Raw genomic sequence first — 27,563 nt, 5'->3', positions numbered from 1 at the left:
CAAAGGCGGGATATCCTTTGTTTTTACATGTAAATGCACTCCAGTCGCGATTACTCACAAAATATCAGCAATCTATTTTATATTATGTGTTTTAGGGTGGATTAACATAAAGAATAACAACAACAAATACCCTTTAATTGAGGTTTTCATCGCTCTTTGCAGTCTCAGCATCCGTAGTCGCCTCCTCATCCCGGAAGTTGTGCATCGTTTGCTTTCAGGAAGCGGCGCATCATCATCGTCTGCGTTTTCATAACATCGCAGACAGGACAGGGGCCAAAACAACGATCAGCCCGTGAGATATTCCCTCTTTTCCTACTCGGAGTTCTTTAAAATGGGTACCGTTTAATTTGGAAGCCAATTTGAAATCCGTGATGTTGTCTGTTGAGCCATTCTTGGTGCTAGCCTGGTCACGAGTGCAATGTTTAGCTAGCTAATGACTTGACACGACATGGCCTGTTTCCAGGCTTAATGTTAGCTGCTTAGCAACTATAATTGAGACGACGACTGCGTAGTCAAGATCGGATGACAGTAGGGGAGCCACAATAACAAGAGTTCAGGATTCGGTACTAGGGTATCCAGCAAATCTCTTGTTTAACTGCTCGTTTGTTTACATCATATTTTTGGTTCATACGTATATTGTATACAAATGACTGATTCCATTCTAATGATTCTGAAGATGACAGCAACAAATGTGCATAATAAATCATAATATGTAGTACTGCAGCGGTAACATTCAATATTGTTTGTGTTAATTCATTTGTCATGAATCAGCATAGGTAGTAGCAATGAAAAATCACTCTGTTATATAATACAAATATCTCGAGGGTGCTGTAGAGGAACTGTCCTTTTATCTTGTACTTTGTACAATAATGTGCATGACATCATGTGTACATTGCATGTATTTTTTGTCCGCTTTCATAAAAGCAGCTGTATCAAACTTGTTTACATCTTGGGACAAAGGAAATCATAGTTACTTGTTTACATCTTGGGACAAAGGAAATCATAGTTATGGTTGCCTTCAGGAGGGCTGTTATAGTGGTGAAAATGAAAACCACAATTTATAATCACGAGGGCAGGGCTCTACACTAAGTTTTTACAAACAAGTGTATAGACATTTTAAATGAAACTAACAAAGCTTCACAGCGTAGCCCCTGTATTTGGTTACATGATGGTTGTCTATTTTTCAATAGAAGTTAAGGAAAAATCCTGGCAAGCTTGACATGAAGGACCACATTCGACCCATTTTAAAGGAAGCCATTGTATGTCAAAAAGTAAAATATCTGATGCTCGCGGTCCTTTGCTTCTTTTCATCCACAGACAAATGAAGTGAGCCGCAGAAACAATGTCCTCGTTCCAGGTGGTGGATTCCTCACCTGGCAGCAGTGTCAGTATCATGGAAACATCCAACTTTGCCCACGTCATCTTCCAGAATGTTGGCAAAAGTTTCCTGCCTCAGGCACCCCTGGAGTGTCGCTACACTCTCACCCCTTACATCACACCTCACCCCAAAGACTGGGTGGGCATCTTTAAGGTAAATGATATGCTCATTCAGACACTTACAGAGTAATTTAGTGCAACATTTGATCTTGGGAAGGTCTGCAGTCTATCTTGTTGACAGTGGAACAAGGCAGAATGTATATAAACTGTATGTTCCGAATTGTGCTACAAATTAATTCACACTAGAAATTTGCACATTAACATCTGCCACTGCACTAATAGCGCATCTCGTCACTACGCTGCTGTCGCCTCACCACAAGCTTTGGTGTGGTGACTTTGCAAGCAGAAACAGCGTACATGATGGACTAGATGGCGCACATCACACTGGGGGGGCCCGCAAACATTGTCAACCACTATGAAAAGTTTCTCATTAGGACTCTTTCCTTGACGCATTTGCGACTATGTCATCAATCTTATCTCTACTTCCTCCTCGCCATCCTTCCGTTTACTTTTGCATCAAGACTTTTACAATCGAAGGCCTAATTAGCCGAAAATGCAAAGTAAGAAACTAAATGTCCCCGTAAAGTCAAAAGGCAAACATTTTATCGTCGTTTTAAAATGTCGACTTCAAATCGGCCGGCTCAATTAAAAAGGAATAAACTCTTTGGAAGTTTATTTGGAAAAAGTCGATTGGAAAACGGTTTGTCGTAATCCGTGCTAATTAAACTCGTTTGATGGTTAGGGCCTCCTGTTGGAGAATATGTCTGATGTCTGTATCTGTGCTCTCGCACAATTCTCGAGGATCTGGGTGTTGGCTGTGTATTGAACAACATTCCCAACAACATTCAGTGTTATACAAATCATCTCTGATTCAGTGAGCGAGAGAGTGGAAGATGCCAGGACACAGGCATGACTCACTGCACAGACTTGGTTGAATTCAGTTGTGTACCGACGCCTCCTAGTGGCCGAAAGTGTTCATAGCCTAGCGTGTATTCGTGTTTATTGACCGTAAACGCCGGCATTGTGCACTCTTGTCAACTTTGTCTTCAATTTTCCTTTCAATCCTTTAATATATTGATCTGCTCAAACGTTGATTTAGTTTTAAATGTGACAAAGACAACAGCTGTCTAAAAAGCCCCGTGGAGGATTTTGGTTATGGCATGTTTGTTGGGTGAGCAGGGAGAAACCCGCCGCGCAAGAGTATAATTTAGGTGTCATCACGCTGTTCCCTCACACCTTGGCTCAATGATTGATAGTCACCGTGCCTGTGATTACTTTATAACATCACTGCAACACTGGAATGCCACACCATACCAAAGCGAACGTCAGTCAACTTGACTCTGCAATTAGCAAAATTATTTATGTCGCCTGGCTGTTCTGCAAGCACGCCTGAGCAGACAAGCCAACCTGGCGGGAGGCCATCGCGGGCCAAGACAGAAAGGACAGAGGCACGCGTTCCGCTTTCCTTTGTCATGTTAAATTCATCGCAATTTTTCCCCGTTTCCGTTACCGATAACCCTCGGGAGCGGGAGAATCACAAAAAGCTAAACATACCTGTGGCGTGATTAGATTTTGATTTAATTTGAGATTTTCCAAGCCACATGCACAACTGCAGTTAAGCCTCTACATTATTGCGCAACTTTAGAGGAAATATTTCATCCTTTCAACTTCTTAAAAAAAAAAATATGGATCCCATTTCCACAATGGAGTTGGCTTCAGTCGCATATTTCGTGACATGTTTCAGTCGCAGGCGTCCCGCTCCTTCCTGCATAGCCACTAACTGCTTTGCGGCTGCCGTCCAAGTGACAAACTCCTGTGTTGCGACATTTTTCCCTCATAAGTACCAAAGTGGTTATAACACGCGTGAGTGCAGCTCTGCAAGCATGCGTGCGTGTGTTTGGAGCAACAGGTTTATGACTCAGGACTTACTTTCATCATCTGCCACCTAGCAACACATGCAGTCCAACATCTCCCTTGCTATTTTGTGTAAAATTGTCACCTTTTCTTTGCCTCATTTTTTTTCGCCCCAGCAACACGCACGCTCCTAACCCCTCCCACCGCAGCTGCCGCTCTTTTTAGAGAGCCAAACAGGGGCAGGGACAGTGGCGAAGGTGGCGTGTGGTTTACATTGTTGCCCTCATTGTTTTATGTTGTTTTTGTTTTAACGTCTCAAAAGAAAGCTATTATTATTTTTACGGCTGTTTTTTTGCTTTGAAGCAGGCGTATGGAGACACTAGCGCACAACAACCTGAGTGTGAGCTGTGAGTCAACAAAAAGAACGAATCCAGATTGATTGCTTCATTCGTTGCCAACCCTTTTAGATCCTTTTGACTAATCTTTCAAGACCCGCAGAATATTGTGTCCTGTGACAATATTAGCTCTGAACCTACCCCCCAATTTCTCCAGAACAAAAGTGTTTCTGCTGCTTTCTGTTCTTTCGTAATCAGTAGTAACAGTATCAGTATTTTTTGCTTTTCGTAATGCCTCAAACTATAAAAGAACAAAAACATGACTGAAAAGTGGCATTTTTACATAGCGTTGGTCTTTCACGCCATAAACTGCTGCGTCATCTTTTCTCACGAGCGTGACGCACATTCTGCTCTACCTCCCGCGACACATACTTGCTGAACTTGATACCATACATAATACATACTTTGTTCGAGCGTGAGGTCCCGAACTTGTCCGACTTCAAACATGTTAGCTTTTGTCTCCCTGATAATCCATGTGACAAGCAGAGATTCAACCCAATCTGTGAAATAGTTGCAATACTGTGAGAGTGAATGCTCTACTATCTCTGCACTATCTCTGCGCCGTTCTTGTGACTGAATGTGACTTCTCAATATATAACAAGTATGACATAAGATGTTTTGATGAAGCACAAAACAGTAGAAACTGTGTTAGTGGTTTTTTTTTGTTTTGTTTTTTTTATACTGGAGTAAACGTTTCTTCTGCATTTCACTCTTATGCTTTTCCTCGCGTGTGGTGTGTCCTCAGGTGGGCTGGAGCACCGCTCGCGATTACTACACCTTCCTCTGGTCCCCCATGCCTGACAAATATGAACCAGGAAGTACTGTTCACAGGACTGTGGTGTTTCAAGGTACGGAACCCACACACACACACACGCACGCACGCAGGCCACTTTAATCCAGCATGCCGACCCAGGCTTTCCCGAAGTAACTTCACAATTTTATGACGCATATAAAAAGCAGCGCTTTTATTTAATAAGGAAACATAACCGCACATGTCGGCCTGGGACCCAAGCGCCTCTGAAACCACACTCATGCACTCACATGGTAAGGGCCTGCAAGCTAGTTTTACTGTGCCTGGAATGGTCAGATATTACACAATGAAAATATGAGCGCCTGCTGTGGTATGTCACTAGTCAGTAGAAGCAGTTTGCGGACAGATTTCCTGCGCTTAACGGCGAGCTAGGCCAGTGAAAACCCTTCAAATCACAGAAGACTTTGGTTTGGGGAAAAAAAAAAAAAACGATTTGCAGAATATAAACTACAATTTAAAACTGTATATTTCATAACCTCCTCAATGTTAGGCAGGTACAGGTTATCAATTTTGTCCCAGCATTTAAAAAAAAAGCATTATTCATACTTTTTTCTTAATAGATATTTTGCATTTGGGAAAGGAGGGCTGCATTTGTGATATGTTTAAAAATGCGGGAGGGGTCAAATTATATTTTGTTACTTATACTATACTATATGATCTGAATATGGTCCGACTGCAGGTGGCTCTACTGGAAAATATCCTCCACGGTAAACATGGGTTTACTGTGCTTAATTAAATGGCTTGACTGATACAATTATACATCATCATTTTTCAATCAAAGACAAACAAGCATTGCAGTGACAACAGTTTGTGGTTAAGTAACACAATACTACTGATAGATCTGTTGATGTATCATCTAGGTTACTATGTTCCCAAATCTGATGGAGAATTCTACCAGTTCTGTTACGTGACACATGGCGGCGACATTAGAGGGGCCAGCACGCCTTTCCAGTTCAGGTCAGCCACGCCCACCGAGGAGCTGCTCACTGTCAGCGAAGATGACAGCAATTCCGACATACTGGTGGTCACCACCAAGACTGGCCTGCTTGAGGTATGAATTGTCGGATGGATTATTGGATAAGTGTTGCACAATGAAACGACATATTTCATCTCTCATCATTATTACTGTTTGGCAGCGCGTGGAGGAGGCGCAGCAGGAGCGCAGGGAGCTCCTGAAGGCCACGCGGCTCCTCCAGGAGGAAAAGCAGCAGCTGCAGGAAGAGCAGAAGCGACTTTCCCGGGAGCGGGAGCAGGAGAGGGAGACGTGTTGCCTGCTGCGCACACACAACCAGGTCGGATATGAAAACCGCAGTTATTTGTCAGTGTCAACTTGATATGGGCTGCAAATCAACAGTTTTCAACCAACGGAGAGAGCAACAAAAAATATATCACAGCTATCTAGTCCGAAAGAGGTTTTAAGTTTGTGCCCCTTTGCGATGTCAAACCACTTGTTTTGGTCATGTGATACGATGAGCAACTGCGGTGTCATTTTCAGTTGACGGCAAAATGGCCGCCCGCTGAGATGGATAAAAGCCAGTGGATTTTGCTGCTTCGTTTTTAACGTTAACTTTACAACAGAGAGGGGAAGAAAGTCATTACATTTGCCTTATGTTTTAAAAAAAAAAGATTTGTTTTTAAAAGAGCTCAAAGAAAGGCCTTTGCAAGAATGAAGTTGATGAAGTTGAGTACGTACTTTTTTTTTTTTTTTAGGTGTGCAAGTGGGTGTAGACAGACACACACATTAAGTAGCTGGAGCCGGTTCCTCACCAGTGATCACAGGTCTGAATTCTTCAAAGGCACCGGATTTATGAATAATCTGCATCCAAGCTCAAGAGACACACAATTAGCTACAGCATGTGTGTGTCTGTTGAACTCTGTGTGTATGCGCACGGCACTCTTTTGTCTGCGGCTTTAACGACCCCGGCTCAGTGGGCTAGAACGAAATTGCCAGTCCGATTTCCCGGGCATCTGGCGTAGGGGACGATGCCATCTCGACCGCGGAGTTAACAAACATGACGTCAAACGGGCACGCGTACGCATCCGGGTCCAATGCAGGCTCCTCAAGGCGCACACACAAACACACGTAGACAAACCCTCATCATGCTCGCAAAGCCTTTTTGGCCATGTGTGGAGTGAGAGGAGGGTAGTTCACAAAACCGCCTTGCCCAGGCTGAGAGACAAACACCCCTCAGTCACGCGATGGCTTTCTCACTATTTCCTCCTGTGTCTGTTTCACTTTCATTCAAAATGGTTTACTACTGAAAGGCATACTAAGCCATTTATCATATTAGGTTGACTGTTAGAAAGTGATTTTTCAAAAGTATCCTGGTGAAACTCATAAATTGTGTGCTACTGTTCCGTGGTGACTGTTCGTCATTAATGGCTAATTTGACAAACTAGCTTGGATGAAAGATGTGATCATATGGATCATCTTTGAATTGTTGTGTGCTATCGCCCTCTAGCGGCGCGGTCCGGTGCGGGCCCAAAGTAAGCAGGCTGCTTTGAGTTAGACTTTTTAGTTGCTCTTTTTACGAAGGGCAAAATCGCCATGAATTACGGGGGTAATACACACACACTCTGTTATTACTACTCTGCTTTTCATCCAACTGCATTTTAGAGATAAATAACCAGTGTGTGCGTCCACATTATATTTTACAGCAGGCATGTGACGCCTGATGAAAATATCCTTGTGAGTTTTACATGCGATGCTAAGTACATTTTTTGGTGCCTGCTAATTTTATGACTACACTTTTTATAAGGTCTTTATGAACTGCTAAAGTGCTTCCCAAACAGCAGCCATAAAAAAATGTTTAAAAAAAAATCATACAGTGATGTTCGCAGAGCCAAGCCCTTAAGAATGATGGCCTGCGGGCTTTAACGTGTGTGCATGTCCACTTCAGACATTACGGTCCTGACCTTGCGCTGCTTTGTGTGTGCGTGTGTGCATGCACTGTAAATAAATTACAATTGAGGGTGCGGAAGAGCTCTCAATTGGTGACAACTCATTTTAGTCACGCTTGATTTACTGCCCTTTGCTACTGATTGACGCACAAGTTCAAACAAGTTGTTACCTCGGGAGAGAAAACTGACATTCTATCGTTTTATCGCACGGCACAAGCCACCTGACGTTTGTTCAAGCATGCCTCTGCAACACACCACGACTGTTATTTATCATGCTGAGCCTGAGACCTTTCCAGGGTGTGAGTTTTTAGCATCCGTCATAAAGTTATGTGTTGTGTACATTTCATTCTCAGTCGTTTGACAGCAGCAGGAAACGACTTGGCGATTCAGTTGCTATGGCAGCATTTGGGTAGAAGAATCAAAAAGAAAAAAAAAAAATAGAGCTAGTGTCGTGAGAAAACAAAAGGTGGAGATTGAGTTGGTTGCTCTGCTAGCAAAAACATAACATGGATGGAATACAGCTCGATATGAACCACTTGTCATTGTACAGCATGATTCCCGTTAAGCCTGCCGAATCATGCCGCCGATTCCAATGTCGTGATATGACATACCCCCTGCGTTCCTCAGGAGCTCCTGCGCTCCTCGCAGTGTCTGTCCGAGGAGCGGGAGGAAGTGAGGAGGAGGCTGGCTGAGGCGACGGATCGAGTGCGCCAGCTTGAGGAGGACCTGCTGGGAGTCACTCAGAGAGGCCTGCAGAAAGAGACGGAGCTGGACTGGTGAGAGACGCGACGCGTGCAAAAGTGTCAAGTCAGTCATCATTCCTCTCCGGGGAGGGAGGGGGTGGGGGACTGTTGAAATGAAGGCGTCTATGCTTTCGTTACTGCCTCCTAATCATGTGAATTAAATAGTTGTGTGACACGTGGGAAGTAGGCTTGTCATTGAAGACGGAATAGTTTCAACTGATTCAGTGTTTCCCCATCTGAGGTTGTTTGTTTTTTTTTGATCATCTATTACTATTCATACTATACCATATCAACTATTGTTACAAAATAACGCCTCTGCGTCAATCAAAACTTGACACCGATAAAGTGTAGCCGGCAAGTGTATCCTTTTAGTGCTGGATAGTTTGTGAGGTCCTTGTTCAGTTTGAGCCTCTTTAACTCTTTAGCCTGCGCGACCGTCTGAAGAAGCTGACAGCCGAGCGTGACGCCCTGGACAGCCAGTTGAAGAACGAGAAGGGCGAGAGGGACCTCTACAAGGTGAGGCGGCGGGGGGGGGGGGGGGGGGAAATCACTTGATGACCAACGAAGAGTTGTCCTCCTGAGCTCTTTATCTTGGGCAGGCTCACCTGCGCAGCACCGAGCTGGAGAACACCAAGCTGAGCGCCGAGCTGCAGATGCTGAAGGCAGTGGAGCTCAACCGGGAGGTGACAATCGCTCAGTTTCAGGAAGAGCTGGAGAGGCTCAGGAGCTGTGTGGCCCAGCGGGACGCTTTGGAGAAAGAGTTGCTCACGCTCAAAGCTGATAAGGTATTTGTGAGCCCACGCAAGCTAACTAGACGATTCAAGCCTAATGACAACGATAAGTGAGAAAAAGCACCAAAAAAAAAAAACGAATTCAAACGAGCTGAATTAAAAAAAAAAAAAGTCAAAATGAAATATAAATGAACTCTAATAAAAAAATGCCCAAACTATGAGAACCACGCTTATCTCTCCAGTCGGAGCTCGCGCGTGTGCGTGAGCAGCTCCGTCAGGCCGAGGAGCAGCTGGCCGCGTCCCGCCAGCAAGCGGCCTTGCTGGCCTCGGAGCTGCGCGACTCGGCCAACGCCCGGGACCACTCCATGACCGAACTGTACCGCGCCCGCCTGGAGGCCGACAAGCTCCGCGCCAGCCTGGCCGAAGCGCAGGCCGAGTGCCAACGCATGGGAAGCCAGCTGGACCGCATGAGGAGCTCTGCACACAGGGAAGTGGTCAGTAAATCACCGCAATAATTAGTATCTTACTATTCATTTCCAATATTTTACATTTCCTGTTTCAAAAATCTCATTTCAGGGTGTTGGGACCGGTGAAGAGCTGGCACCCAGCGTGCTGATTGTCTCGGAGATAGAAGCCGAGCTGCAGAGGGAGGTGGAGGAACTGAAGCTGCGCCTCCACATGGCGGCCGAGCACTATAAGGAAAAATACAGAGAGTGCCAGCGGCTCCGCAGGCAGGTGGCCAAACTGAACACGAGCGAGTCGCACGCGGTGAGTGACTGTGCGGTGAAACCCGCAAGCCAAAGCAAACATATTACGCGTATGCATTTGCATATGGTTTCCTGTGCACAGGAGAACAAGAAAAACGCATCGACCGAGACGGTCTTGGAGCCAATGACGCCGAGTCCCGATTCACCCACTGCAGGTACGATTTCCCGATGGACGCTAACAACCGTAACATTTCATCCGGAGGTTGGACTGAAACTACAAATCTATATTTTTTTGTAACTAAAATGCAAGCATTAACTTTAAAATAAGAAGTGGTTCCTCTTTGCCTAAAAGTGCATGTCAACAATCCGTAATACAGTCCCAATTTTATAATGTCATAAAATAAAGCAGTCAAACTGCATGGCTCGGCTGTTCCACAGTTTTATGTCACGAAGAGTTGTACAGGTGCTGTAAGGCAACCTCGGAAGAATATCACCAACTTGAAAGCACATGCCTTGTGTCAAAAGCTTCCAACGCGCTGATAAATCACGACTTGTGTCTTTGACAGATTGCCCTGCAATTTACTCTGCGACGGCCTTCCAACTGCCTCCTTTTTTTTTTTTTGTCTGCGTGTCTTACGCCAAACAATGTGAAAAGCAGGAATTAAAATCGCTAGTTGCTTTTGGGAAAACAAATTGCTAAGGGGTCACTCTTGTTTTTGTCTTGTAGCTCCTCTTTGTTTGCCAGCCACATTACGTTTAAACTCTGGAAGCCGGGGGAAAAAAAAAAATCATCCTGATAACTAACCGAATTAAGTGATTAATGGCATAGCCCTCACAGAAACACACTCAAAATTATTACTTGAGTCAAAGGAGCCTTTTCACAACATAATGATGTTGGAATTTTTTTTTTTTGCAGGAAGTATTGCCGCAGGAGCCCTCCAAGTGGCCTCTACCTTGACAATCAGCACCGAACTTGAAAACCTGGAATGTACACACAGCAGCACAGGGACTGAGGAGAAGCAGACGGGGAACACGTCGGCGTGGAGCGCCGAGGAGGAGGGAGACGTGAACCCAGAAGAGGAGCGGGGAGAGGGGAGGGAGACCGCACGGCAGGACAGCCTGCGGCTGACCAGCTGGGTGGAGGTCGAGACGAAGTGGGCGGGCGGCGAGGGGAACGGCCAGCAGACGCGGGAGGAGGGCAGGAGAAGAGGCGACCAAGGAACGGCAGAGAGGGAGCAGAGCAACTCCGTGGAGGAGGAGCTGGCACTGATGGAGGAGAAGTGGAAGGAGCAGTGCGAGATCAATGAGACTCTCAAACAGCGTCTGGCCAATGAGGAAGAGCGATTTAGAGTGAGCTGTCGATTGTCCTTTTATGCGCATTGTGTTTTACAGTACTTAACTCTATTCATAATGTCATATGTACTTGCGGATGAATTGGCAAAGCTTGCGATCTCCGTCGCCAAAACAATGTACGTATCACGCCAGGTCGAGTCAATGAATGTGGGCAACGCAGAATATCCACACTCCTTTTTTCTTGCCACCTCCTCTCAGTGGCAACCCCGTCTTCCTTAATTCTCACCCTATGGTTTAAAGAAGGAAGTCAACCCCCCCCAAATTTTTTTACAATAATATGTTCTGTGTGCCTTGACTAGTCTAAACACGGCATTCTGACAAGTATTGAATGGTGCGATATGAGTTCAACAGCAAAATCCACCCATTTTTGTCCATCTCAGGGGCGGCCATTTTGCTTCTTTCTGTCAACTGAGAATGACGTCGCAGTTGCTCATGGTTCAGCCGCGGAAAACGGGTGAGCCGTGATTGGTCGTTACCTGAGCCCAGAGCAACTGAGATGTCATTTTCAGTCGACATAGGTACCAAAATGGCCGCCCCCGTAGAAGGCTAAAAATTTTGCTGCTTAACACTTAATTCCACAAACACAATATTAATCAGAATGCCATGTTTGGACTAGGGAGTTTCAGAAAGGGCACAACATTCCAAACATGCCCTCCATTATTTCAGGTTTGAAGTCTCAAAATGTTCAAATGGGCCTGCTCTTGCCTCCCCGAACACCTTGCACCTTAACAGCCCGAGTTAACATGAACCAAACGACTTTTGAGGGAGAGCGTGTTTATCGGCGCTCTAAGCAAAAGGGCCCCCCCCCCCCACCCCCCAGTCTTTGATCGGACCTCCTGTCTGAGTCGAGGACCTCGTGTGTCCTGTGCGGCTCTTAATGGCCGAGAGGGGAGGGGAGGGGGGGGGGGGGGGTTGGCGTTCGGGGGTGGGCCGCCAAGCGCCATGTTTTACGACTGTTTACATCAGGCGCAGAGGGGATGAAGCCAGGGAGACAGACAGACAGACGGTACTGCTGACTCGCCACCTGAACTTCACCCTCTAATGCTGCACCATAAATCCCTCAGCGGGGGTGGGGGGAGAGCACCAGAGGAGATGAAAGAGAATTGGGGTGGGGGGAGCGAAGAAAGCAAACACAATTCAAGAGTTGGGAAAGTGGGCCGGACAGAGAGACATGAAGCAGAGAGAGAAGCCGAGGGGATTTGGAATCTTTGTAATGGGATGAAATGAGAGACGACGAGACGTCCACTATCCCACCGTCCCTCCCAGATTTACTGCCATCCTGTTTTTTTGGCGGCCCGCCGTCCGAGATCAATAACAGATCAACGATGAAACTCCTGTTATCAGGCATCGGTTTCTCTTTTCAGGTTCCCTGCAGGCGCTCCAAGCTGGAGTGAAATGCACTTTTGCTGGTTATTAACGTCCTATTCCGTGTGTGTGTGTGCGCGTGTGTGCGCGTGTGTATTTAGGTGCAGATGGCAGAGCGGACCAGCGAGGTGATGGAGTTGAAACGTGACCTTGCCCAAGCTTTGAAAGACAAGCAGCGACTACAGGAGGTTGGGCTGGCAGATGAATCCATTTTATTGATACATTTGCTAATTGCCAGGGTTGGAACCGTTTTGGGAGTTGATTCAGAACATGCACGTGCGCTTCAGTCACGTCCTCCTCTCCACTGTCCTGCGCCACTAATTAATACATCCTTACCCGCCTCCTCTCCCGGTGCCATTCTCCCATGCAAATGCCAGGCGGCGTGTCTGGTTCACCTCCCCAACCCTGGTTTAAATGTTAAACCTGCTAACAGAGCACTAATGAAGTCATCCGGGGAGGTCGGTGAGGGGGGGAGCCCAAGTCTGACACCCATTACAGTAATGAGTAGGCTACTAATGCTAGCGCGTCACATATTATCACAAAGGGCAGCAACGGTGTCGGGGGGAATGAAAAAGTTCGGACCACTTGACGTGTCTCGCTAACGAAATTTCTCCCCTCACAGGAATTGCATCTCTTCCTGAGTCGGCGAATGGAGCAGGATGCCCGAGATGGAGCTGAGGTCAGGCAGCCCATGGTGCTGCGGTACCCGCTGCCCTACCCCCAGCAACCGTCACCGCCACCACTGGTGCCGCAGAGGCCCGCAGAGCTGCAGTTTGGCAATCCATACGCCACAGACGCCACACAAGGTGCTACATCGCCTCTATGTGGCATCATGCTAGTTCATTGCTGGGATCACCATCGCCATTTTGTTTTTTTTTTCATTTGTTTTTAGACCAGGAAGCAGATGTCTCACTCAGTCCGGAGCAACTGAGCCGCCCTCCACCCGAGGCCCCACCGTGCGCCACTCCCTGCGCCCCTCCGATCACCCCCACAAATGCGAACCCAGTGGCACAAGGCTGGGACAGGGAGGTGGTCTGCATCCAGCCGTCGCGCGGCGCCAGCCCCCCGGAGACCGTGGAGAACCCACCCGAGGAGCCTCCGAATGTAAGAAAGGGGTTGTTTGGGAGCACAATAATCCGATTTAACTCACTTGACTGATTTTGCTTCACGCCTTTGTGTCATAATCGTTTGGGACGTTTGTTTTTCTTGCGGTGTAGGCGGGTGACGGGGCTCAGCCGTCTTGTGGCCATCAGTCCAGCAGACCCGGTGAAACAAGAAGCAGCTTCTGCTTTGACTCGAGGTAGTACATCTTACAAAAAAAAAAAAAAACGTGGTCACAACCAGGGATCTATGTACACATTAATTAATGGGAGACTGCTGGGAAAGGCGAGCTGATTATTTTTATCCTCAATATTTGCCATTTAATATGCGATTATTTATTACCGTGTGTTTTTGAACTCACACAAGAAATAATCTGTGTTCTTGATTGAACATCAATGTTTTCGGCCTTGTAAGGTTAGGTTTATGTGAAAATAGTCATTATGACCTGGCCCGTTTGTCCACCTTGAAAGTCAAATACCAACGCTTGTCCACTCCCACAGCAGCGAGGTCCACAAGCGCTGCCCGCTGTGCGAGGTGATCTTCCCGCCGCACTTTGAGCAGAGCAGCTTCGAGCAACACGTGGAGAGCCACTGGAAGGTGTGCCCCGTGTGCTCCGAGCAGTTCCCCCTCGACTGCCAGCAGCACCTCTTCGAGAGGCACGTCCTCACGCACTTCGACGGCCACGTGCTCAACTTCGATCAGATCGAGTGACGGTCCCGCACACTCCCCGACCCCCTCCGAGTGTCGTCCGCCGTTCGAGGTTCGGCCGTGTCGTTAAGTGTACAATCATGGGCACTTTTTGCAGGTTACAGGTTTATGTCGAAGCTGTTTGAGAAGCTATTCCATATCCTTGATGTTCAGCTCTTTGTCCTCACGAGTACTCGTTTTGGATCATTTTTTGTCACTTTTGACTGACTAGTATGCAGTTAAACCTTACCAGTAAACCGCTGTGCTACACTACCAGGTCCAACTAGGAGGCATGTGTCATGCACTAGTAGCTTGCTCATCAAGGATGTTCGATAAAATTCTCAAACAGATTTCCATATGCCAACACACAAAAAGCTTTGCTTTCCACTTCATCCTTTATTTTTCAAAGCTCATCTATGTTTCTCCGAAGCACCTTTTGGTAGTGCATGTGGATATTACCGGTATGTGTTCAAAACTATTTAAAAACAAAAAAAAAAAAAAAAACAACACACACACAATCTGTTGGCTGTAAAGAACTATAAACAGACGTTAAAAATGTAAATGCAAAGTGAGATATCAACGAATGGACTTGATCGCTTCCAAACCAGAAGGCTGCTCTGCTTCAGGAAAGAGATTTAAAATTTAAAATAAATCAGACGTTTTAAAGGAAAAAAAACAACAATACATATTAATGTATCTGCACAAAGAAAAGGCTTTATTCTGAATGTAATGTACATACGGAAATATGTGTGTGATGTGTACTGTTACTACCCCCGGTTTGGTCATGTCAATGACTGCCGTGCACTTTCTGCTTTATGTTCAGGTGGTAGGAAGATTTTGAAGACGACGGCGCGTATGGAAGACCATTTGAGCATTTTTTTATTCCGTATCCTTGACATCCAGTTTAATGTACCAGTAAGAGCTTTGACCTCACTAGCAAGACAATACAGCGCAGGTAGAATGACTGTGGCTTACTATTAAAAAAAAAAAAAAAAAAATTCCACTACTCTATGATATTTCTACACACTAGTAGATTAACTTTATTCTAGTAGGACAGTAGGCATACAGGAGTTTACTAATGCATCTTTCTAGTGAGGACAAAAAGTGTGATAGTACATGAACCTGAAGCTGGATATCAAAGATATCGAATAAAGGCTTTAAACTGTTTTCCATGTAATGTAACGGTCACGTACGGCCATATTCTCAAGTTCTCATGAAAAGTAATTGCTCTGTATTCATGTTAGACCTCATGAATGGATGTCCTAAACATGTATTGGCTCCATATCACCGCTGTCATTACGTGAGCTCTGACGGTGTTGTTTATTCAGGCTTTGCAAAATTGCACACCAATCACAAGGCCAGTGTGTGTATGTATGTATGTGTGTGTGTGTGTGTGTGTGTGCGAGTGTACATGTGTGAATGGCAAAAATCTTGATGAATAAATGAACTTATCCAAGCACGTGATTTGAATAGCCTTTTTTAAGAAAACACAAATAGACCTTCAGTCTTTATTTTTTCTTTTTTTCCCCCCGGGCGGGTACCTGTTTACATTGAAGCAGCTTCTCTTATGTAGAAAGACAGTACACCCCCTCCCCCTCCCCGAATACAAAACACTTATGTCCACATTAACATACGAAAATATAATTTAAAAGCACTTAACAAAAGGACATGTTACGATACATTCACTGTACATTGTAAATATGGGACTCCCGCGTCTGTGGGTTGCACCCACCCACCTCGTCAACGTGTGGAATGCTGTCCCGCCATTGGTCCGTGTTTGGAGTTGTTACCATGACGAGTGTAACGACACAGCTGCTCTGGTTCGCGGAGAGGAGTTTTCTTAATGCACAAAAGAGTGGCGGATGAGTGCAAATGTCACTGGACCCATCACAAACACAATGGTCTTGTTGAACTTGTGGTTCATGTCTTTTGTCCCAACCCCCCCACCGTCCCCCTCCCAAGAGGCAATGAGTGACAATATGAATCCCTGTAAGGGGGCAACACCACCGCTGTCCTTCCTGCTCCACAGGAGTGATCTGGCACAGAAACATGACACATCCACACGCTGAACGGCACAACAACACTCTGTCTTGATATGCAACCACATGACACACACACACACACACACACACACACACACACACACACACACACACATACATCTGGAATGCTGTCATCTACAACACACAGAACAGGTTGTAGCTGCTAATCTCTTTTTGAAAGTACAAATCACCCTTCAGAGTGCATGCATTAGAACATTCAATGTACACCCACTGTTTTTTTTTTTTGTTTTTTTTTAAGGTTGGCGACACAAACATGGCCGCCCTGTCGTTGCCTTATCCCCTCCTCTCCCACCCAACCCCAATCAGGCACACGGTATGGTGGATGTTTGGCAGTGGAGAGCTGTTGGCAACCGTCATGGAAAGAACAAAAAGCAATGTTGGCAACTGCAATGACACATCCAACAAATGGAGCTCAGTATGAGAAAAGGGGGGTTGGGAAGGGGGGGGGGGCAGTCTACGGAGCCCCAGATATGACATGACAAAAATAGTTCCACTTCAATATCCCCCCTTGGTGAAATGATGCCCAAAAACTGGCAAAGCACTACTTTTCTCCAAATTCGCTTCAACATAGCGACTATGGTACCAAGGTGCTGCAAGGTGGCAGCAAAACACTTCTTTTGTCTAAATGAAGCACCTCAATTCAAAGTCATAAAGATTGTAAATATCACTGCATATTGTGGCCATAATTTGTCATGTCTGGTGCTCCATAAAAAGCCATAAAAGTATTAGTGAAACATGAACTGGAGTATTAAAAAAATATGTGATGAAAACATTCAAGCCCAAATACTGACAATAAAATACTGTATACAAAGTAAAGCTCGCAAATAAAACGTAACTATGAATGTATATGCTTGTGAATAAGCGTATAGTTTTTATATATACAACTACATATGCGTCTACTGTTTATATAAGCAATATATCTATTTCAAATATAACTTAGGCAGAAGCCCCAAAGTTCCTGTGAGGCCACCGATCCAAAGTCGGGTAACAAAGCAAAAGGAGCAAAGGCGCTTCCTGATTTGGATCAGAGACCGAAGGGTAACTTCATCGTCGTGCGGGGGCGGGGCTTGGTTGCGCTTGCCGTCTCTCACTTCCTGTCAACTTCTTTAAGGACCTTATGCAAGTCAAACCCCCCCCCCCAAAAAAATCAAATGATGATAGCATAGACGAAATGTGCAAAAGTACAATAAAAAAATAACAAAGATATACTTTTGGAAATACGAGTGATATAAGATGGATAGAAAATGTAAATAATCATGTAAAAAGACCTTAAAGCATGCACTTTAGTGTGAGGTGTGGAACTTTTAAGGGTAACATTTTGGGGTAGCCCTTCCAGGTCTAGCCTTGAATCTTGCGCAGAATCTCGGTGGAGACGGGCGGGTGGAAGTTGATGGTGTGGTGCCTCAGGCCCTGCGACGTCTTGTAGCTCTTCCCGCAGCGGCACTTGAACGGCTTCCTCACGCGGATCTGCGTGCGGTGGCCGTTCTTGGCGTGGTACTTGATGCCGTTCACGTTCTGAGATGAGAGAAGACGACATGCGCTCACTTTTGACATGCAACGCCGCACCAGAACCAGTTTTCTTTTTCTTTTTTTTTTCTTTTTTTTTTTTAATAAGCATAAATCTTAAAGAGAGGGCGTGGAGCGATTGGGAGCACGTCTATAAAAACGTCTACAACTCATAAAGTGCTCTGTCATGTTCACGTGTCAATGTGACATTGAAATTACTTTTAATGCCGCTGTAAAAACGTCACTATTATTAGCTACAAGAATCGGGTCTCGTCAGGGGTGACTAGTCACTATTCTCCGCTTCAGGAACTTTTGGGTAACTTGAGAGATGACGGTGGCACCTCTACTCGTGAATAGTAACATAATCGAACTTAACGAAAAGAGTTAAACAGTTGTGGTGAATGTCCTAAGCCACCAGGGGGCTCAGTAAGCTGCAGTAATATGAGTCATTTTTTGCAGAGGATAAAGAATACATGACTGTGAGCATTGTTATATTTATTAAATATCCATTGCTTGAAGGGTTATAACACTGCAACATCCATGTTAGTTTTGTTGCATTCTGCATTAAGCTAGTGGACTTTCCTAGGCAACGTGGTTTTAAATTCACAATTAGTAATTCTTTTGGTTTTATGCTTAGTTTAAGATAAACTTCACCTGGGAGTGGCATTTAACAAACTTTTCACTCTGTGCTCAAGTCTGCTGCCACTGTTAAGTGCTCGTGTCAATTTTTTCATAATAAAATCAGTCGAATGACGGCTCGTAGTCTCCAAAAACTTACAAGTCAAGGTAACACTGGATTCAATTTATAGCTCATTTTCTCATTGCTGATTTTTTTGTTGTTGCGTATTTATCACTCACAAAAGTTTTAGCTAGTGTAGAATTGATATGAGTAGTCATAAAAAAATTATGTAATAATTATGTCTATTTTCATTCAAATAAATGACATCCGTATACATACTAAAAAAAAAATGCTAATGCTAAATCCCAGTGTCAATAGAGTAGTCTGGCACGCTCGTGTAAATTTAGACATTTTGTGCTCATCTTATTTTGGTTTGTATGAAAAAAAGACAAAAATGCATTTCCATTATCTCTGTGGGAGTATTACAGTTGGCCTGAATAACCTTTTTGTCCTCTTTAAAGGTCCCACACGCAACAGTCATACAGTTTAGTTCTCACACTAGCCAATAAATTAAAAAATCTGAATGAGGTTCTTGTCTGCTGTTGCATGATTGCACAATATGACACTATCACGACTTTCTACCAAGACGTTAGTGCGGTTGCCTTTTTTTTTGTATTTATTTTATTTTTTTCAGAGGGGGAGGCAACGTGATCGTATTTGCATAACATCTATAAAACCACGTGAGATCTACACCCTCACCTTGTATCTCTTCTTGCAGCCCGGCACGGGGCACGCAAAGGGCTTCTCCTCCCCGCCGTTCATGCACATGGAACTGAGGATGGACTCGGAGCTGATGGCGCTTTCGGTGGTCCACGACTCATCACTGTCCGACTCCTCGTAGTCTACCTCCTCTTCGTCGTACTCGCTACCTGTAAACATTCACATGTTTTGGTGTAACTACAGGGATGTCGCACTGATTTCTTAAAAATGTTTTGTCTACAAGCATTGATGCACCGTTTGGGACTATAACATTGCAAAAATGCTTTTTGTTAGCTCATCATTGTGTGTTAGCATGAAGCTAGCAGAAGGCAAGTTACACAACGTGTAATATTCTTTGTCACGCTAGTTCTCAGTTTCTTATTTTATTTGGTATTTGCTGAGTATTTTGTGCTAGTGGACAACATGTTCACACACACACACACACAAACACCTTGTCCATGTCTGCATTCTCCTCTTCCTGTGAGTCAAAGTTTGAGTCAAAGATTGGCACTTGAAAGACGATCATTAAGTGGGAGTGATCCCCCATTGCTCAGGCTGGAAAAGTACTCTGGAGAATAGTTTCCACTCACGTGGGCGCACACGGCAACAGACACAGGCCCCCACTGACCCCCCACCATCGCACAGGAAATGCTGCACCTCAGCATGAGGAAACGGATGGTACCCTGGCACATGTTCAAATGCGTGCACGTGTGTGTAAAAGTGCAGACCTAACACTACGTGTAGGAACCATTTGGGCTGCTTCTGAGCGGTGCGCATTTATATACACACACAAGGCCCCATGTGAACACGCAGCGTGACAGCTGCTACGTAATTAGAAGAGTGTTGACTGGTCTGCGCACTGCAGGAGCCTCTAACACACACGCACACGCACACATGCACACACACCCACACACACACGTATACTGTCTAATGGGGTAAAAGGAGATCATCAAAGTATGGTGCACCAGCTAAAATGTCCACACAAAGACAAAGGCTCACACACTTCACTTTCTCCTTCTGGCGTGTGCGCCTCGGCCACAAGGGGGCAGTATAATAGACGTGATGAAGAAGAGTTTCACAAGTAGGATATCAAATGCTCAAACAGCCAGGCGGTGACTTCGTTTAAATTTGACACACAGCGCGCACACCTGTCGTACCTGTCGGCGTGCTGCTGCGGAAGGAGGAGGAAGGAGTGATGGGGGGCGTGACCGGAGGCGTCAGGTTGCCGCTGGTGTGGCGAGGGGGCGTGGCCGTGCTGTTCCTCGACACAGCGCCCGTGATGGACAGCGAGAGTTTGGGCGCCACCTTCTTCTTCATGGTCTCCTGCTCCCGCCGCGCAGCGTCCGTCATGAACCTGACGACAAATGCGTCACCGGTAAAATCTCGTTCGATAAATGATGCCGGTATGCGGGCACATCGACGTCTTTCAATAGATCTCATTCAAGCGTAGTTTTACGGGCCTTGCCTTGTGAACTGGGAAGAGAAAAAGGCCCGAGGGACGATTACTGTGGTACTGGTTATTGTATTGAAGAGCTTTCAATGACGTCACTAAGAGGCACTATTACGAGTGTTAGGTTTTGACAAGATCCAATTAAGCTGAACAAAGTGCCCCTGAAAATACATCCGCCATCCAAACATGTTCCGGGGACTGGAGATGACATTTACAAGCTCACCACGTGCACAATTATCCTCCCACCCCGTACAAAAAAAAACCTCACTCTCGCTTTCAGTCATATTTCTCCATGTTGCAGCCTAGAATGATTAAAAGTCAACCCCAATATGTGTTTTTTTAAGAATATGTTCCATGCAGGCCCATTAATTGAAACAAGGCAAGATGATTAATAAGAAATATGAGTTAAACAGCAAAGCCACCCATTTTTAGCCATCTCAGGGGGCGGCCCTTTTGTCACTTGTGTCGCCTGAAAATGTCATCACAGAGAAGGCTCCTGAGGGTGTGTGATGTGATTTTCAGTTGACAGAAGTGACAAAATGGCCGCCCCTGAGATGGTTAAAAACGGGTGGATTTTGTTGCTTAAAGCGGAAGTCAATCCAAACAGGGCATTCTGATTAATTTTGCGTTTGTGGAATAAGTTTTAATCGACTCGTTTTTAGCCATCTCTGGGAGCGGCCATTTTGTCTTCTGTCGACCGAAAATGACATCACAACTGCTCACAACAACCGGCTCAGATTCAGAAAACAGGTGAGCCGTGATTGGTCGTTGTGAGCAGTTGTGATGTCATTTTCAGTCGAAAGAAGACAAAATGGCCGCCCCCAGAGATGGCTGAAAACGAGTGGATTAACACATATTCCACAAACGCAATATTTATCAGACTCCTATGTTTCAACTAGTGGACCTGCATAGAACATATTCTTTAAAAAATTACGTTTGGGGTTGACTTTCGCTTTAAGAGAGGGTGTAATATATCGGTTTGCCACACTTACAAACATACAAAAGCACACACACACACAGCCGCATGAGCTGTCGTCCTGACTTTGGCGTCTCATGTCTTCTGTGGTTTTCTCTGCTGCTCTGTGAATGAGTCACAACACTGTCGATGGGAAGGCATCCGTCATTCGGACGGCTTCCCCCCTCCGGCTAAACGAACACACGCAAAGGCGAAAAAAATGGCACCGGCGGCTCAACGCTGCCACCTACAGACGGTACCTGTTGATGTAGCTGAGGGCCAGGTAGGTGGGCTGCTGTTGCTCCTGCTTCTCCAAAACGCGAGGATCTGTGTCTGAGACAGAGAGAGTTTCCACATTAATCGCCCTGCTTTGTTGCGAAGGGCACATCGCATACAGTCATGGGTGTCCATGATGGCTTCTGTGAATACGTCATCAGGGCCTACCCAGACTTTGTGTCTTGGGAGTCACAAAAAAAGGAATTTAGCATGGGAGTAGAGGAGCCACAAAGGCGCTGTGATGAATGTATACAGTGTATTGCTAAAACACACACACGGATGCTCTTCGGGGTGACTTCCCCACTGCCTGAGGGGAGCACCATTAAGTCTGCCTACCAACCTCCCACGGAAACCAGTGGAGGGGTGGAGTGGGGGGGTCCTGCGGGTGGGGCTACTGTGAAGTGCCAGCGCCATCAAGTGTTCGGGACGGGAATGCTCAAAGGACCAGCGCCGGCCCATAGCGTGCTAGGTTGTGTAACTTTGACATCATATCGGTGCAACTGTGAACAAAACACACCCCGAGACACTGTTTTTCCAGCTTTTCCAAAGTATGTGCGTGAGTGCCGGCCATCTTTGGTTTTCAGGCTTTCACACCTCGTAATCTGAAACGAAAGCAGACGTCTGACAAAATGGGAGAGCACCGAGGGGACCGGCAAAGAAGAAAACAAGCTCCGGAAAAGGAACACACTTGAAACGCACACATAATGTGCTCCTGTACTAATTAGGGCTCCATCGATGTTGACATTTCAACAAGTATGACAGTATATGACTGTAAACACACACACACCAATGGAGGTGGTCCACAGAAGTGGTCAATGACCACCTTTTATATATGGGAGGGGTAAAAAAAAAAAAAAAAAAAAAGGATATTTTCACCTATTGTAGGAGGGTTTGGAACACATCCCTCATGATAAACTGGGCTTCGCTGTATGGCAACCAGCGGCAGGCTTTTATGCGGCTACGACGCCTGTGAGGTGAGCCAGGTGCGCAGACGTTGCCATGTTTACGACATCCGCTTGGCGAGCAGCACAGGAAGCTGACGGGCAGGAGGGGAGCTGCGCCTGTGTGCACTGCTCCTCATGTTTGACTCATTCCAGTCGCTAATGGAGGCAACTGCGATTTGGGACACATGCTCTTGTTATGCAGGACAAAAAAAAAAAATCCCTCCATTTTCTGTGCTTGTCCTCATATGGGTCACAAGTGAGAAAGTGCGTGCTAGTACCGAAACTCAGATTCTCAAGGTCGCACCCATGAAGAGGTCAGCAGTGCTCTCAACACAAAAGTGTGTGATCAGCGGAACACTACTGCCCCCTGCTGACCCATTACAGTGCGTGTGTGTGTGAATGTGTGCGTGTGCCCATACACGTTTTTTGGAAGCAGGCCAAGAATGCACAGCTTGTTTTGCAGGCTGCTAATTAAGCCACACACCGCATTTTAACGTGTTTCTCGAGCAGCAGGCAACCGGATGGAGGCCAAGAAGCGGGAATGTGGGAGGGGTTAAAAAAAAAAAAAAGAGAGAGAGGTAAACTTCCCTTGTAATTACGCGCCGCGGTACATGGCGTGGCACTCGGGGGCCCTGCGACTTCCGCCATGCGATGATGTGTGAGCTCGCGTGCGTGGCATGAAAAGAGAGCTTCCACCTTTCCGCTTCGGGGATGCCAGGCCACTAATTGCGCCGCTACACGCTCGCAGGTCGTTCAGGAAGTAGTATGGCACATTTTCCCAAAGAGGGTGCAAAAAGAGTGCGTCGTTTGAGGGTTATGGATAGTTCAGGCAGAGTAAAAATTCGGATAAAAGGGAGCTGTGAGTCAGACGCGCGAAACACTGGGTCATTTTTGTTTTATTGGGCCTTACTCACAGATAAGGTTTGATATTTACTTGCATTTTGGAAGTTAAAATAAGAAGTCAACCAATCTTCAAAACTAATTTCACTTTGAGGGTAATTTTGCCATTTTGATTGCCGGGTATCATCATGGTGAGGCAAATATATTAATTCATCTTCTTAAGGTGGAAGTCAACTCCAAAATGGGTTAGTGTTAGAATTTTTAGACCTGACTTCCCCTTTAAGTAAAAAAATATATAAATTGTTAAAGTATGACGTAAGCCGTTATTTTAAAGGGGAAGTCAACCCAATCATATTTCTTTCAAGAATATGTTCCCAGCAGGCCCACTAGTTGAAACACGGCATTCTGATTAATTTTGCGTTTGTGGAATAAGTGTTAATCGACTCGTTTTTAGCCATCTCTGGGGGCGGCCATTTTGTCCTCTGTCGACTGAAAATGACATCACAACTGCTCACAAGGACCAATCACGGCTGACCTGTTTTCTGAATCTGAGCTGTGATTGGTCGTTGTGAGCAGTTGGGATGTCATTTTCCGTCCACAGAAGACAAAATGGCCGCCCCCGGAGATGACTAAAAACTAGTGGATTAACACTTATTCCACAAACAAAATATATATCAGAATGCCCTGTTTCAACTAGTAGGCTTGTGTAGAACATATTCTTAAAAAAAATATATGTTTGGGTTGATTTCACTTTTAAATATCTCAGGTTGCAGGCCACCTCTACTAAAATCAGCTACATCCTTAGCTAAACAAATCATTCAATTCTACCCCTGAAATGAAATTATTAATAAATATAATATACCGGTAATGAGTATTTGGTTCCAGTTTGCCTGTGTTTTTTTTAAAACTGAAAAAAAAGCAACACGTACGCTGTTATTTTGGGAGGGTGACGATATGATCTAACATAACTATTCAAAGGCTCACTAACTCCTGATGCAGGCCGATAATCGTCACAGAAGCAAGTAAGAACGCCGACAACATTTGACGTGATGCTCATCAAGTTGCAGAGTGTAAACAGTGAGAACAAAGAAGTTTGGGATTTCCCCACTTTCGCCCCGGGTGTTTTCTCCTTGTTTTAATCTCCCCGCACTCGTCTTCTTTGTGCTTCCTTTTGTTGAGGTTGCAGGGCAGGTTGCTGCGTGCGTAGGTGACACACAAATGTGTGCGCAGGCAGATCGGCCTGACATCATCACATTCCTCCGACCTGACCGATGGGGACAACAACTTCTAAACGCGGTCCTCTGAAAACAATTTCCTCAAAGCAGGGGCTATGTCATTGCTGAGATGTCATCTCTTTTTGTGGGATGAGGTAGCCGGCACATATTAAGCGCTTCTCTCACGGAACCATCACCTGGTGTTTACTTAGATGTGTGCTAGCGTTTGATGAATGGAGGGGGGCGGGACAAATGTGGCACAGGCCATTTAAGGCCACAAGAGGTCAGTATTGTCAAAAGAAATGATTTTTTTTTAGGGACATCCAGTCCATCTAAACTTTTTAACCTGGCTTGACCACTTCAATGATATTTCACAGGACTTGACAGAAATTATCTTTTTTCTTACTTGGTTGAAGTGTTTCAATACTGAGACTTCATTCATGAAAACTATCTTTTCATAGTAATGGATTCTGGCTTTCTCATTATATTGTGACTTTACTCTCCTAACATATCAGTGTTGTCCTTTTTTTTTTTTTAAGTATTAAATCTCCCCATAAATCCATACCATTTTGGAATAATGCTATAGCATCAAAATGTGAAAATGCACTTTTTCCCACTCAAAATAGGAGCTCAACTGATCCACCAAAGCATTCTCCGTCACCCCCCCTCCCATCGCCGTGGTAACTGATCCGCGCGCCATGCTATTGACTGAACTTGAAGCTGTGGAGGTCGTCGATGACCAGCTGCGCCATTAAAAGTGAGTGTAGCGGCCAGGGATTAATGGGACTGGTAAACGACCTCTCTGCACGCCTGACGGCCGTGGGTTCAAAGGTCAAACTACGGTGCAGATGGAGGCCAACACGGGAAACTGATAGCTGAATAACGCAAATGAGCAGAGGATATCCATCTATTAGCGGCATTTTTTTTTTAATGTCTACTAATATTTTCTACATTGCCACAGGCTGTCTTACCAAAAGAATGTCTCAGCTATTCACAGGTTCCCTCCTTAGGGGGTGAATAAGTTGCAAACAACGCGCGTAGCCCAACACAGCTCCCCACTCGTTTCCGGCCCATAAACACATCCTCTGTTCTGACCCCAAAGTGGTGTGACATCACATCGGGTGTCCTTGCCCCTACCGACGGCCCGGCCGCGCTCTTTGTGGACGAGACAGCAGGTGTGCCGAGTTGACGCCAAGGCACTGCCTCCCTGACCCCTTTTTAGAGGCTGCCAGTTGCCATGGCAACTGGCTCCAAGAACCCTCCGGTCTACGCCCACTGTCATCCGCCGCTTCCTTCAGGCACACCATGAATAGTGATTAGCGCTAATCACCTTTGTTACGCACTATTGAATGCTGTGGTAGAAAAAGCCAAAGTGGATTTATGAATTACCTCAAAAATACTTGCTGCATCTAGCACTGACCGAGCATTGCCGCGAATAGCAAATGTCTGTGTGTAATTGGCAGCCCCCAAAAAGGTTTATACTGTAATATACTTGCTTTTAATGACACAGGCTGGTGGCAAATTACTACTTTTGCCTAAATAAAGCTCCTCAGCTCACTATCTTGTGGCCTCTTGGTGCCAAGGAACGACAGTAAGTTGTAGTGAATTGAGGAGCTTCATTTAGACAAAATAGTGCTTTCAGCCATCTCGAGGGAATCCATTTCTTGTTTATTTTCTCTATTCACCAGCTGGCAGTCCAATATTTGTGTTAAGTAATATTGGGGGAGATCATTTAAGTGAAATTGGATAAGTGCCCACGGCACACCTAATGTGATAGGGAATAACTGTTTTAAATTGTGGTGTGAATATGAATATAAAGTTATTTGTCTATATGTGCTCTACCAGCAACCACTCCCGCTCCTCCCTAAAATCAGCTGGGATGGGGCTCCATTTACCCTCAACCCTAAACAGGACACGCCTATAGAAAATTGATGGATGGATGGATGGATGGATGGATGCATGGATAGAATGGAAAGGCTGAACGCAATCGTCACCTGCAGCCTGCAGGCAAACTTCATGACAACTGCAACAAGTTGAGACTTGCGCATCGGGGGGTGGAAACCAAAATATGAGTAATGCGCTGAAGTCACTTCAAAGTGACACCAAGCACACGTCAAAGCACTTGAAAGCTGTGATTTGTTAATGTGCTCAGACACCTGAAGCAGCCGCGTTCAACAGACAAGCCGAGTCGCATCAGGCCCGCTGCGGTAAATATTGAAATGGTAGCTGGCGAACCGCTGTCTGCTCAGGATGCTAATTACACTCATATGCCGCCCGAGTGACGGTAGAAAACTGCAAATACCAGCGTGAAAAAACGCTTCGTTTATTTGTGAATGCAGTACGAGTATAGCGTAAGCAAAGAAACACTCAAAGGAGGCTCCGCGCGAAGTCCGCAGCAGGAGTAGCGGAACCCGAGCCTATGAGGATTTAGCTCGCTAGCTAGGAGGTGGGCTAGCAGCGGCTAGCTAGTTAGCTCACCCCGCCCCCACCTCCCCACCCACCCAGGCCGACTCACCGATGTGATTGTCCTCGATGTGGACGATGAGCTCGGCAAGAGACTCGAACTGCAGCCCGCAGCCTCCAAACCTGCAGGAATTGGAGAAGAAGGAAGCGGCGGCGATGCCCGTCATGTTGTTTTCACCGGGGGGCGCGTTGGTGCGTTCACCGGGCCGAGGGGTGGGCGGGGGACGGGATGGGGTGGGGGTTTCTTGCGGGAGCCGGGGCGGTGGAAGCGGGGAGGCAGGCTGATAGGGAGGGTTTCGGGTTCGGGGAGGGAACGGAGAAGAGTGCGGAGCAGACACCGGCGTGGCCAGACAGGGCAGCAGCGGACGCAGCTGGGAGGCAAGCTCGGC

General features: G+C 45.9%; 2 protein-coding genes across 6 annotated transcripts; one reads left to right on the top strand and one right to left on the bottom strand.

Moving 5' to 3' along the window:
- The first annotated feature begins 74 nt into the window (after nucleotides 1-74).
- On the top strand, nucleotides 75-15,549 carry tax1bp1a (Tax1 (human T-cell leukemia virus type I) binding protein 1a). Of its 4 annotated transcripts, XM_086014501.1 has the most exons (18): nucleotides 77-292; nucleotides 1,318-1,531; nucleotides 4,432-4,534; nucleotides 5,358-5,548; nucleotides 5,634-5,789; nucleotides 8,026-8,174; nucleotides 8,567-8,657; nucleotides 8,741-8,926; nucleotides 9,115-9,366; nucleotides 9,449-9,640; nucleotides 9,722-9,794; nucleotides 10,496-10,929; nucleotides 12,399-12,485; nucleotides 12,920-13,103; nucleotides 13,190-13,401; nucleotides 13,515-13,597; nucleotides 13,899-14,158; nucleotides 14,909-15,549. In XM_086014501.1, the coding sequence occupies exons 2-17, from the start codon at nucleotides 1,343-1,345 to the stop codon at nucleotides 14,107-14,109; spliced, it is 2,793 nt and encodes a 930-aa protein (XP_085870627.1). In that variant the 5' UTR covers nucleotides 77-292; nucleotides 1,318-1,342; the 3' UTR covers nucleotides 14,110-14,158; nucleotides 14,909-15,549. The 4 variants fall into 4 exon arrangements, with proteins under 4 accessions (XP_085870628.1, XP_085870627.1, XP_085870625.1 ...); XM_086014502.1 differs by having other exon boundaries at nucleotides 75-292; nucleotides 13,902-15,549; XM_086014499.1 differs by having other exon boundaries at nucleotides 78-292; nucleotides 13,899-15,549.
- LOC147132279 (juxtaposed with another zinc finger protein 1) lies at nucleotides 15,053-27,563 on the bottom strand. 2 transcript variants are annotated; one of them, XR_015082072.1, is made up of 6 exons: nucleotides 27,227-27,481; nucleotides 21,698-21,770; nucleotides 20,190-20,386; nucleotides 19,033-19,202; nucleotides 17,417-17,663; nucleotides 15,053-17,262 (listed from the first exon to the last, which is right to left on the bottom strand). XR_015082072.1 is itself a non-coding variant. In XM_086014543.1 (5 exons), the coding sequence occupies exons 1-5, from the start codon at nucleotides 27,339-27,341 to the stop codon at nucleotides 17,487-17,489; spliced, it is 732 nt and encodes a 243-aa protein (XP_085870669.1). In that variant the 5' UTR covers nucleotides 27,342-27,563; the 3' UTR covers nucleotides 17,271-17,486. The 2 variants fall into 2 exon arrangements, 1 of the variants encoding a protein (XP_085870669.1); XM_086014543.1 differs by lacking the exon at nucleotides 15,053-17,262 and having other exon boundaries at nucleotides 17,271-17,663; nucleotides 27,227-27,563.

The sequence above is a fragment of the Filicampus tigris genome, chromosome 18, assembly GCF_054856515.1.
Source record: "Filicampus tigris isolate MCC_2025a chromosome 18, RoL_Ftig_1.0, whole genome shotgun sequence".
Classification (NCBI taxonomy): Eukaryota; Metazoa; Chordata; class Actinopteri; order Syngnathiformes; family Syngnathidae; genus Filicampus; species Filicampus tigris.
Note: the sequence above shows the minus strand (reverse complement) of the source record. Positions and strands in the feature narration are given on the sequence as shown.

Excerpts from the sequence above, each read along its gene's own strand:
- tax1bp1a (XM_086014501.1), top strand. The coding sequence starts at position 1,343 with ATGTCCTCGTTCCAGGTGGTGGATTCCTCACCTGGCAGCAGTGTCAGT. Across the intron at positions 5,790-8,025 it reads TGCTGCGCACACACAACCAG|GAGCTCCTGCGCTCCTCGCA; the intron begins GTCGGATATGAA and ends TGCGTTCCTCAG. Across the intron at positions 8,175-8,566 it reads AAAGAGACGGAGCTGGACTG|CCTGCGCGACCGTCTGAAGA; the intron begins GTGAGAGACGCG and ends TTAACTCTTTAG.
- LOC147132279 (XM_086014543.1), bottom strand. The coding sequence starts at position 27,341 with ATGACGGGCATCGCCGCCGCTTCCTTCTTCTCCAATTCCTGCAGGTTT. Across the intron at positions 21,771-27,226 it reads CATCGAGGACAATCACATCG|ACACAGATCCTCGCGTTTTG; the intron begins GTGAGTCGGCCT and ends TCTCTGTCTCAG. Across the intron at positions 17,664-19,032 it reads GCTGCAAGAAGAGATACAAG|AACGTGAACGGCATCAAGTA; the intron begins GTGAGGGTGTAG and ends CTCTCATCTCAG.